Consider the following 12,938-nt stretch of genomic DNA (forward strand, 5'->3'; position numbering starts at 1 on the left):
ATATTTGAAAACCACACTGATTATTTTTTTTTCTTATTATGCTTTGCAAAGTACACGCGAGTCTAGAACAAATAGTTTCTTATTGCAAAAGAAAACTAATCTTATCTTGCCAACCGGAATGTACATACGCTTTTATCCAGATATTTGTAGAAGTCTGAGATGGGCTGGTCTCCTGCCACTGTAAGGCATGAGCCAACCCACTGAAATTGCTGGAGTTGCAGTAGTATAAAGCAGTGAAAGTGAAATCAGAAACAAGTTCACTGGAATACAGCAATATATTGTATTTGTGTGGCCTTAGTGATTTTGAAACTTTTATCTGTTTTTCCTTTTGGAAGCATACCTTTTACATCTTTAAAGAAAGACAACTTAAGCATAGACAAATGTGATGTTACTTATAGCTGTAGACCTTTTAGATTATGTTTTGCAAATAAACATTATGTTTTTACAGAAATCTGGAAATCTTACCAATGTCAAAGTTGAAACCTTCACATGGACATGGTCATCATTTTACAAATATTTTTCCACAGTACCACTTGCAACTGAAACTCATTGGAGACTTTTGCTTTTGTTCCTTTAAATTTTACACAGACTATTTTACATAAGACTTGAAAAAATATTTGACGTAGGCTTAACCACTTTTAGAACTGAAATGGAATTTTCTTTGTGGGAACTAAAGTGTTTTCAATTTGCAGAATTACACTGAGGTTATGTGCAGATTGAAGAATAACATGTTTTTTTCCAGAATACTACAGAAATTACAATGAGAACACATTTCAATGTAAAAGTTATTGTTCCATTAATATGAAGCTAATTAAAAGGAAAAGAATTCTAAATGGGTTTAAAATATGAACCTCTGGCTCTCGGTAGGATATTAATGAAGGAACTTAAAGATATAAGAATAAATTCAGGATTAAGTATTTTGGAAATCGTTACATAACCATTAATGAAATCCTGATTTAATTCTGAACAAATTATTTGTAGATCTTTAAATATTATTTGGTTTAAACAACCTTCTAGCATCCCACAGTTTCGAGGAAGAACACAAGATCAGATGACAAACATGTCCAAGCAAGAACATGACAATATCCTACCTTAGGCTGTCTTCGGTCTGACCATTTCTTGAAGAAAAATACTCTCCTTAAGGTATTCAGTCCTCTTTCCCCTCTCTTTTTCTTTTTTTCCCCTAAAGACTACATATAAATAAAACTTCTTAATTCTGCTTTGTCCGTATCCTTTTGACTTCTTTACTGTGAGAACTTTCTTTAAGACTATCAAAGGAGTGACACAGGCCAGAGGTTATATAGTTTACTGATTAACTTCATTACAGAGAAACTTGTTTGTGAATGTCTGAAACAATAGCAATGTCCTTTCCCAGTGTGGATTTACCTGGATAAAATTCAGTTACCATTCAAGGGGATGCCTCCAAGTAGCCTAGCCATTGTAATTTTCTACCTATTGTGGTTTATTTACAACAACATTTTTATGAAGAAATATATAGTAATGTCAGGTGATTCTGTGCAGTAAATTAACCACTTCAATATCACAAGAAACAGGTTTTAGCTGACTGGATTAACAGATGTTTTTAAGCACAGAATTGTTGTCTTCCCTAAATAAAGGCCAAAGTGCTCAGGCCATACTGGACACATCTGTATGATAAGATAAGAGTGCCAGAGAGATGTCCTGACCCTACAGCCAAATGTCAAAGACTCATCTGTGTAGCTTAGGGGTAATTCTAACTCCTTCTAGAGGGGGCAGGATGCATCTACACTATGTAGCCTTTGTTGCTCACCTTACTGTTCCCGACCCATGTAGCTTGCCTGTGGCTCTCAGATTTTAGTGTTTAATGTAACGTCATTTTGGTTCAAAGCATCTGCAACATTGTGAGGGATGCCACCACAGCAGTACTGGGACAGCATGAAGTCAGAAGATTGTTTGTCATGCCTCGGTTCGGTGGCAGCTGAGGTATAAAGGTATAAACCCCACAGTGTTAGAGGAGTATAGGGTAAAAGGAGCCAAACCTACTGCAGTCTTGACCATGCTGTCTTTTTGGGAATAGTCCCTGCAGTAAGCTCATGTCTTAGACACCTACTAAAGCAATCCAAAACAGAGCCCCACAGTAAGATAAGAGCTGAACAGTGTCACAATGGACAGTCAAGGGTGCTGTGCCTCTTTCAGTCTTCAGCCTCTTTCACAGCACTGTGGATGAGCCCACTAAGACCCAACGTCAGATTTGTCACCAGAGGTATGTCTGAGGATCACACCTGGAAGTAAATAGGCAGAGAATCAAGCCCCAGACTGCAAGATTCCCAGTATTTAACGAAAGTCTCCTTTCCAGGCTAAGATCCACAAATGACTCACACATGCACAAAAGAAAGCATCACACAAATGCATCTTTTCTTTTGCCTTGTTCAGTGGTGCAACCTTCACCCTCAGAGCCCTGTTCATCTGCATTCCTTCTCATTAAATTTTTTTCTTAGATTGCCACTCTGTTTGGTTTGGCTCTCTTCATAATTATTATACATACACACAATTTTCTGTTTTAATTTGTGTTGGTTTGTTTCCTTTTGATTTAGAGGTCTGTTACAGGCCTAATTATCGTCTCTGAAGGGATGAAGCCAGATGTGGCATCATCTGCCAGGTGGTGCTAAAGACAACTAGTTATTTAACATATCTTATCATCTCAAAGTTGTTTAATCAGTTTGGACACTTCATCCTACTACTTTTTCTTTTTCTTTTTAAAAAAAAAGCATAACCAGAACAAATACAAATTTATCTAAAAGAAGTCAGCCTTTTAAGCACATCTTATGCACTATTCTATGCCTACAACAATTTTCAATGGCTTTTGTTGTCCTTACACTGTCAAATATTTAAAACAAGCTCATGTGTATTGCTTTCTTTTCCCCTTTGTTAAGTTTCATTTTTTTGTTCATTCCTCCTTGTCCATTTCAATACAGCTTTTAAGAGTGCACATTCACCCCAAAAAAATTCTTTCTCAGCTAGGGACGTGGACAATGAGGGTGGCATTTCTTGCCTGGTTATATTTTGATGTCACATTACAAGAAAGCATTGTCAGGCTATCAAAAAATACTTAAAATAAGTTTTTATACAAATTAAACACACAATAGTACTGAATTATCTTTCCAGGTTCTTAGAAATAATTCCATCTCTGATAGCTGGAGTTTGACACTTAATATCTTGCATATTAAGAACTCCTATATAAGATGCTTTCACAGAAAATAGAATGGGGCTATTACTTTAAAGGCCTACTACTTACCATATAAGCAATACTTTGAGTCAAATGCTGTACATATTTCAGATGCCATACAAGCATATAAGCTTACTCTCCACATATAAAATACAAAGGAGACATTTTTGATGTCTGAGAATTAGTTCAGTCCCTTGTAAAAAAGGGCAAGTGATAACGATTGGAAGAAATAAGATAATGGAGATACGGGTATTTAACACATGTATTGGCCCTAATATGAAAAACCTTCAAAGGCAATTGAAAGATGTTATCAAATACCTTTTTGCAAAAGTCTTGCTGTCTCAGTTGAATTGCCTTATTGCCTTAGAATAAGGTTTCTCAGTTTCAGCACGGTGCTCTGCTGAGGCACCTCAGCATCTTTTAGGTCACAGCTTGTGTCAAGCCAATTCAGAGCAAAGCAAAGGAGCTCAGATCAGTCTGTGTCTGTCATGGTCAAGTGTACACAGGACAAATTCATGGCTCTAAAGTGAACTACGAAGCTTCCAAAGGTTTTAAAGGAGATTGGGATTTCTGTCCTAAATTACAGGGGTTCAAAAATGCAGATTGGTAGGTGTGTCACTTTCTTTTAGTTCAGGATGTGAAATTGGACCAGTCTTCACATAGCTGGCCCTGTTCAATTCAATGGGGCTTGTGAAATAAAAACAGGGTTTGACGGAGGAAGAGAAGTCTCTTAACAGGACAAGTCCTGTGGAGACCCATGCACCTCTGGGATTTCTTGTCGTTAAGAGTCCCTTTCCCTCACTGGGAAAACCAGAGTTGCAAGGAAGAAAAAGGTGATCTTGCATGCAGATGCTATAGAGGATGTATCATTTTATGTATCTGGTTTTGGCCACTTCTCCAAAAATACATTTTCTGTAAAGAGATCTAGGATGTTTCTAAATCACCTGAGTAGTGAGGTAGAAAAATAGAAGCAGTTTTCCAGGAAGACTGGATAGAATGGAAGGACCCTCACTTCTGCTAGGTTGAAGATCCTTCCTCATATGCATTTTGAGCACCTTTTTCCAGGGACTTATAACAACAGAAGCGAAAAACTACACTTAAAACACACTAACTCCAAGACCGTAATGAGATACTTTACCTTAGACATATAATGTTAAAATAGCATCATACAATTTCCAACTATGGGGAGGTAGAAAACCTTTTTTTTTTTTCTTTTAAGCTTTTCTGAAACCTGCTGCAACTAGAAATCTTGAGGGTGAGTACGTAGAAGGGCCCTGGAATTACCATGGTGATGAGGCTCGCAGCACAAGCAACTCATGATTGAGAACATTTCTTTTGAGACACCTGGACCTGCTGCTAATGTTTGGAGATGCACTTATATGTGGTTTTGAAGGTCTAAGAACACTCTCTTCATAGACTGAGTGAAACGTAATGAAAAGATAATATATTTCCAAGGTTTTTACAGAATGTGAATATGCATCTTTGAAAAAGGAGACTGTTTTGTACAAAGGCTGATGTTTGTAAGCCAGCAATTTCTCACTTGTATTACATCAGAGCTGTAATGCGTGAGAAGTCCTGGGAGAAATGTATATTCTATGGGTCATTTAAAAGTAAAGCTTTCTTCCCATTTCCTTGGGTTCACACGTCTCTACCTGTCAAAAGTGAATGTCAAAAAAATGCAAGTAGTGTACAAATATAAAATCGAGATGTAAAACTATTTCCTACAACATTTGGAAGAGATGGTGTTGTATTTTCACAATAAGTAACTTTCTCTTGTGGACTCAGTTGCATAGTATTTCTGATGGGTTTTTTCCAGCTATAAAAGCAAAAGACACCAAATTTGTAAAGAAATCACTTCTGAGACTTGTGTGACATCCTGCAAAACAGGACCAAATGACCACACAAAACAGAAGTCAGCTTAAGTGAAACGCAGCAGGAGTGCTATACTCTCCTTCCTAATGGGACCCCTGATTCAACCCCTTAATACATTATTTCTTTCTGTTACAGAAATGTCAGTGTGAATTAAATCTCCATTGTGCTAAGCTTTGAATACCTCTAATGGGAGACACAATCCCTCTTCTGAAGACCTCACAATTTCTGAGTAAGATTTCAGTGTGGAAGGAATGCTTTCTTGTATTTTGAAGCTACCTGATCAGTGCTCTTTGAAAATAAAGAAATAGTTCGTGAAAAAGTAGACATCAGGAAGGAGAATCTTCTTGACAAAAATCTGAAGTAGTTCAGTTATGCAGGACTTTTAAAGGGATGACTGGATGTAAAATTTGGCATCCTAGATTTGAATATGTTTCTCCTTTTTGTATATCATGGCCTGACATTGGAATTAACAGGTAGCAAGGAAGTGTTTTAGCTATATATTAGCTATATATACTTTTTTAACAACTGTAAAAAGATTTCTCCCACCAAAACACAACACATTCAGGAAAAAAACACAATAACACACAGTAATTCAATGGGTTTTGCTTATCGTTAGTGATAGTGATTTAGTTATCTGTAAGGAGCCAGGACACTCAAAGTGATCTGATTTGGAGAGATGCTCCTGACTTCTAAGAGCTCTCAGCAGGAGTAGCTTCATGTGTCAGAGCCCCTCCACGCCCGAGCCACTATTCTTGTTTCAAGCAAATGAAACTGAACTGTTTTCAATTTTTCCAGCACTCAAAAAGACACAATTCTGGTCTTATTTGGACTGGAAACTTCTGAAGTGTTGCAGCTTTCTGTGGGGGTCTGTATTGTGTGTGAGGCTCTGAATGTATCATGTTACTCAACGAAGGTCCCCCTCTGCTGCCAAAAGAAAGGCTAAAAAATGTATTCTGTTATATGTACAGCTAAGAAAAAAAAAAAAAAGAAGATAGCTTCCCCATACTTATAAAATATTGACCAAGAATTCTTCATTCATTAACAAACCCACGCTTAGCCTTGAAAAATTCAGTGGAACTGGAGCAAGGAGAGTTTTCCAGCCTGCATTATAAATTTTCTTTTGCATTGATGTTAATAGCATAAGGTTTTAATGGTCTCAATAAGACAATGGTTTTAATTTAGGTGAAATTACTTTCATAAATTTGCATAATATGGCAATGCAAATATATTGCAGTATAATTTTATTACAAATTAACTGAAAATATATCTGCTCAGCTTGATTTAAACGACTTACATGAAGATAACATCCAGCCTTCATGCAAAGTTCTGTCTTTGCTGAATGGTTTCAGGTATTAGAATAGTGTTATAAAATCAACCTACAAGCTCTGCTATGAGCAGTGATGAGAGCAATAGCGTGCAGGATTACATGAAGACCATAGACCCGTTATTTGTTATTCCTTCCATAGGTATTGAAGATTCAAGAAGGTTGGTACATGTCAACCACACGTCCTTGACTTGACATTTCAGTCCAATTCCGTCTAGGTTTCTGAGTAAAGGATAGCTTGCTATTTTAACCTAATTTGGTGACTTACCAAACAAATGAGGACCTTCAGCAAGAGAAAATCCATCAGCAGCAGCTAGCTGGTGATGTCCTATTAAATTCATTTCAGATCCCATTTATTCTTCACTTCAGGAGTAATATGCTAATTAAGAAATAAGTTGAAAGGAGACCCTGAAAGATATAAAGCAAAAAGAATATTTAAAACAAGATAAGTAATTTTTGTGTACCTATTGTAAGGCAGGATTCAGGAGGTCGTTTCAATATTTACTGTAACACACATTGGCTTGAAGTTACAATACCTAATTCAGCCTTTAAATAAAACTCTGCACCTACTTTGTTTGTTTTTTCCTTGCTGTGGTATATTTTATTTGCCATCCTTCTGCTGTTCATTTAAGACTAATGGCAGTTTATGCTCAACCTTATTCAAATATTCATAGGCTGAAGCACTGGCCTGACCTGCTGAGGGCATACTGCCCAGCCCCCCTTCCAGGCAATACCAGTTGTTTGCATTATTTTTTCATCACCCTTTCATCATTTCATTGTTTTCATTTACTGAAAAAGTGTAAGTTTATGGTTAGATCAGAAGAATCAAGACAGTAAACTTGAGTTTAATTTCCAGCAGCTGGCTCTTTATCTTGCCTTCAGTAATTACTGTCTGAAGAAGATAAATGGTGGCAAAAACAAAAAGTAAAGCCTTGGTCTAATAACCAGGCTAACCCATCCACTTCATGTGTGGTCTCAAGCAGCCCTCTAACTCTTGCCAGGGGAGGTTGGGAGATGCTTATGCCCACTCACTAGTATACTTTCCTAGCATGTCAGATGGAGCAGCTTTCATCTCCTGAGGTTTACAGTGGCACTGTACCCAGGTCGTCATCTTACTCTAACCACTAGGTTATTTAATAAGAGGCAAGACACCTGCCATTGCTTCCTACTCGAGCAGAGGCCATAGCTAGAGCAGCACCTCATCCAGGAGGAAGGGGTGTAAGAGGCTCCCTTGCACAGGTCTGGCTCAGCTGGGTGGCATAGGGCAACTCAAGATTGCATTTGAGGCAGGACCATCAACATACAGCTCCAACGACAAGATGTCTCAAAGGTTTATGCAGACACCAAGAGGATTCTGCATAACGTTGACAGAAATCTGTCAACAGAGCAAAATGTTTTGCTCTGTTTTATAGTCTTTATTCAGTTTTATTCCCATGGGAGTGTCCCTGGGACAGCATTTCCACTCACTGAAGGTGTCTGAGAATTATAGCCCAGTCTGCTTCCCAGTGAGGGCTCAGCATGTTTCTTGAGCAGAAGTGAAGTCATCTGACAAAAATGTGAACAAAGCAGGAGGCCCCAGTGCTGAGCAGACTAGGAAGTAGCTTGTGAGAGTGGCAAGCCCACTGTGCAATTATATTCAGATTTGTCCGTAAGGAGTCATGAAGTTCATTCTTAACATAAACAAAGGCCCTCTAATTAGACAGATGCATTTTAAGTGTCTGCCCACAGATAATTTAAACAGTTTACTCAGAAATGTCAAAAGCTACTCGTATCACAGACCAGATGGGGTTCTTGTGGAGAATAACATGTAAACACACAGTCTCAAATCTAGCACAGAAACACAGTTTTGCAACAACAAAAAACTCTGTGGCTCTTGGGATAGGGGTTGGCAAGCAGCCCAGCCACCCCAGTAGGCCCGCATCTACTTCCAACCATTTTACTGCCTTGTCGCTGCATTTGCTGGGGAAGGTGTCAGCTGGGCTCAAGAGGTGGGGCTGCTCACATGGCTGCAAAGGTCTTATGATTCCTGACAGACAGTTTTCTCATGAACTGCCCATGACAGACCCTTGGGAAGGGGTTCATCTTACAACCCATTACAAGGGTTCTGTGATGGGAGAAGACAGCAGCACAGTCAGGACCCTTATAATGGTCAGTAAGAGAAACATCAAAATGAGGCATCAGAGGGCTCCCTGAATGTTTCTCTGGATTTTCTTGCTGAAGACAGGAAGAGAGAGTCCATCTCCAACCTCTTCTAATGTCCAAGCCCTTCAATAGCTTTCATACAGCCCATGAGCATACAACCCTTGCAGTTCCTTGCAGGATTAGCTCTTCCTGCAGCCAGACTTGAAGATTACGTTCCATCCCTACTACTACTCCTTGCATTTCCTTCTCAGACCCTATATGAGAGGCTAACACTACAACAGCTAACATGTCAGCATTGGAATTGTGAATTTCTGTATGTTCATACATAGCCTAGAACTTATCTTCTTAGGGAATGTTGGCTGTTATATCAAAATACTTTGAAGACAATCCCAAGATGACATCCATTTTAAATTGTTTTGTTAGACTGCCAGTATATGGTCACACTTCCAATGCATAGCTTCTTAGTTTGTAAGGTATATATCCCGCGGCTTTCTAGTCTGTGCTGCAAATAAAGGAGAAAGCAAGCAAGTTATATCTTTAAATGCTATATATAATGTCTGTGTTTTTACAGTATCTTTGAAATGTCTATATGCTTCTTTCTTGCTTCTTTGAGGACATTCCATTTTTTAATATGTCATTCGAGAATGTCATTCTTTAACCTCAAGATAGACTTCTTAGAATCTATTATTCTTTATATATGCACAAAACCCACCCCACCCTGGTGCTATATAATACTGCCTTGTTTAGAGTAAGCAACTTGAGGATATATTTGTCATAACCTCCCAGCGCAATAGGAAATTACAGGTTTGTAAGTCTACCCCTCCTGCCACATTATTTTTGATCTGGATGGATTCAGTTTGAGTCAAATCATAGAATCATAGCATGGTCTGGGTTGGAAGGGACCTTGAAGATCATTGAGTTCCAACCCCCCTGACATAAGCAGGGACACCTCCCGCCAGACCAAGATGCTCAAAGCCCCATCCAGCCTGGCCTTAAACACCTCCAGGAATGGAGCTTCCACTTCTCTGGGCAATCTGTTCCAGTGCCTTACACCCTCAAAGTGAACAATTTCTTCCTAATATCTAATCTAAATCTACCCTTTTCCAGTTTGAAGCCATTCCCCCTCGTCCTATCAATGTTCATGATGATTTTACAGTTCCCACCTTTTTTAATATTTCATTTTCTTTAATATATTCAGCTGATGTAGACCATTTACTGGATTTCATGGAAGAAATTAATCCTATCTTAGGGGGATTTCTGCAAGGCACAAGACATGGTCACCATTAAAAAGGCTGGAAATATGTTTTCCATTACATACAGCTCTGCTACTGTAAATTTGCCTGAACACCAAGCTCTTCATTAAATACTGATTGACATTTTGCTTTGATTTGCCCCTGAATCCAGCCTATATTAGATTTATACAATTAATTTCACCAGTACTTCAAAGCAGCAGCTACAGATTTCCAGCTTTCAGACCTACACCAGGTACGTATGATAGACCATTTAAACACTACTTATTCCACACATTGTTCAGTTCTGGGAAAAAGTATAGGTCACTATAAATCGGTGTCACGAGGCATCGCAGACCCAGGGGTGGACTCCACTTTCAAAGAGCCGGTTCCACAACGCACATCCCGTCATTAGCCTCTTCTCAGCCTAATTCTCCTAGGCTGTTGTTGCAGTTAAACAACCGTGGTTCCAGCTGGCTGCAACTCCCATGGAGTGACTCCAGCAGCACTGCTCTGGCCAGTGGGATAGTCACACCCCATAGACATATAGAGGCACCCAAATTGCTATCAACATGGTTGGGTGACAAAGGAAGCCATGTGTAGCACCTATGCACAGAACCTCTTGGCAGAAGTATTCCTTCCAAAGATAGAGGGTCTGAGGCATTTTGGTTTTGGTTGGTAACATAAAGCTATATCATCTCACCATCTAGAATAAGTTCATCTACATTAACTGGGATCAGTAGCCACTCTCAATTCGGACTTCTCTATCCGCCAAAACCACATAATTGTGGTTTCTTGGTATTCACAGGCATCTTTGGTATGACTAAACATTCATGAGTATTTCTACCTCATGCTTGCTTCCTTATATGAAGCGTATCTTTTAGCTACTGCTATTAAGATGAATCTAGACTACTTTAGCCAACTGACTGATATTCCATCCTGAGGTGTAACAAAAAAATGCATCAGATGATAGACGGGCAAAAGCTGAAATAAAGGCAATAGGTGCACTGGAAATCAATATTGCTCTCCAAAATAAGAGCCCTTCAAGAGAAATTAAGAGGCATGGGATAAGTTACAAAGCCCCACCCCGATTAATTATTTTAATTAACTTGTTAATAAACCTATTTACTCCACCACCTTTTGAGATTGCTGTATATTTTTGGCCTATAAAAACAGAAAAAAACAGAGATGAATATATATAAAATAAAATATATTGCTTGAGATTGTTTTCATCAATTGCATATTAAGGCTCTGAATTACATAAAATTTTACTATGTGGATCCTTTAGCATACTTCAGAACAGTCAATCAATGCATATTTAGGTATTCTATGTTTAACTGAGAAAATTGAGATATATATTATTATATATGCAGCTTGTTCTTTCACCATATGTATGTGCATGCATGTTTATTCAGCTTTCTTACGGGATATGTGTTCATGGGAATATACAAATACATATTTATATGCATATACAGGTGGGTGTAGGTTTCAGATTTATTGTGGACTCTTATCAGTGGACTACCTCTGACCCCACTATGATCAATAGTAAAGCTTCCCCTGGCTTCTGTGTAAGCAAAGCCAAGCCTCTTAATGAAATAATTGAAGTTTGAATCAACTGAGATCACTGAAAGACAAAAGCATCATAGCCCCATACTTTCAGGTAAAGTAAAAATACGTTTGATCATCAGGAAGCCTCCATGATAGTCTAATTGCGTTTTACCTTCAGAAGAAGAACAATTGAATCTATTTCAATTATTCAGTCGTGGAAGATATATCAAAGCATGGGCAAAATTTTTCACAAATATTAGCAAGGTACATTTCCTTCCTTCTGTCCCATAATATTGTCCTGTTCTTTACACATCTGATTGCCAATTACTCAAAGAGAAATTTCAGTAACGTCATTAATCTATGGCCCGATCCAAACAATGTTAACATCAATGGGAAGATTCCCACCTAGTTCACAGGCTTTTGATCTGGCCGCATAGCCTTTTTGTAGAATATTTAATGCAGTGCCTCACATATTTGAGAGGCTTTTTTATTTGCTTGCTTGTTTGTTTTAAAGTGTATCAAAGAGACATGAAAGCTTTAGGAAGATTTGTGCTCCTTGTTTCTAGCCTTTTGCTGCCAGATCATTTTGGCACGCATGGCACCAGGGGCATCTACACAGCAACGGATACAAAATACAAGCAACAATATGAGCAAGTTTGAGAACAAGAGGCAGGACTGGCATTACTGTGTTCGTTTGAAATTTACTCTTTAGATTCTTTAATATGACATTTAAAATCAGAGCAGCAAAGACACCGAATACAGAAAAAAAAAAAAAAAAAAGGATGTTCTTATAGCTTAATTCTGAAGCAAAAATAAATATCTTTAAGCCAGTCACAAGTAGAACTGAAAACTCTGCCAGAAATCTCAACAACATTTCTGTAGGTAGACAAGTAACTTCAAAGAGCGAGGCCAGCTTCTGACTGTCCCTGGGATGACCTGCTGAACATCACTGCTCTGCGTCTTCCTTTCTCCAGCATCACATCTCACCTGACAAAACTGCAAAACCTCCTTTCTTAACCCATTTTTGGACTCCCTTCTAGCCTAGTGGGATCCCAATCTAGTTTGGGATCTCTAGGTTCTGTGTAACACAAGCAATAGCGATAAAAATAGCAAAAGTCAAATGTGTCGCACCACAACTACAGTTTTCAGAAGACAAATGGCTAGCAGGAACACTCAGAATAAACTGACATTTCTTAAAAACTGACAATGGATTCAAATAGTAATCACTTCAAATGTGAAAACCCCTTTTGCTTGTGCTAGTTACATGAAATAAATGCTAAAATCCTGGACTTCAGAAGACGCACCTGGAATCTGTACACAAAACTGTCAAACAAAGTAATTACATAAAACAAATATAACTATTCGCTTTCTGGTTTGTCCTTTGTTCTCCCGTTAGTCACATTTAAAATATTTTCTGTTCCTAAAAGGATAAAAAAAAAATAATGAACCAGTACAATTTTAAAGCTGATTCACAGAAGTAACTAGATAGTGCTATTGCTGGAAAGACTCAGTGTCAAAGTTATGCTTTCTTTTCCAGCGACACGCAGACACAGAAACCAGCTTTCTAAAGACAAATTCCGACACTGTCATTATTTTTCATGACCTTAACATTTTTCTC

General features: G+C 38.3%; 1 protein-coding gene across 1 annotated transcript in view; it reads right to left on the bottom strand.

Annotated features, from left to right (window-relative positions):
• NR1H4 (nuclear receptor subfamily 1, group H, member 4) overlaps nucleotides 1-12,938 on the bottom strand; it is a 41,927-nt gene that overhangs the window by 28,701 nt on the left and 288 nt on the right. The window contains exon 2 of the mRNA XM_009882575.1: nucleotides 6,670-6,809. Within this exon, the coding sequence (XP_009880877.1) occupies nucleotides 6,670-6,754 (85 nt within the window). The 5' untranslated portion in view covers nucleotides 6,755-6,809. The remainder of the gene's footprint in view (nucleotides 1-6,669; nucleotides 6,810-12,938) is intronic.

Source organism: Charadrius vociferus, unplaced genomic scaffold, assembly GCF_000708025.1.
Source record: "Charadrius vociferus isolate BGI_N301 unplaced genomic scaffold, ASM70802v2 scaffold72, whole genome shotgun sequence".
NCBI classification, from domain to species: Eukaryota; Metazoa; Chordata; class Aves; order Charadriiformes; family Charadriidae; genus Charadrius; species Charadrius vociferus.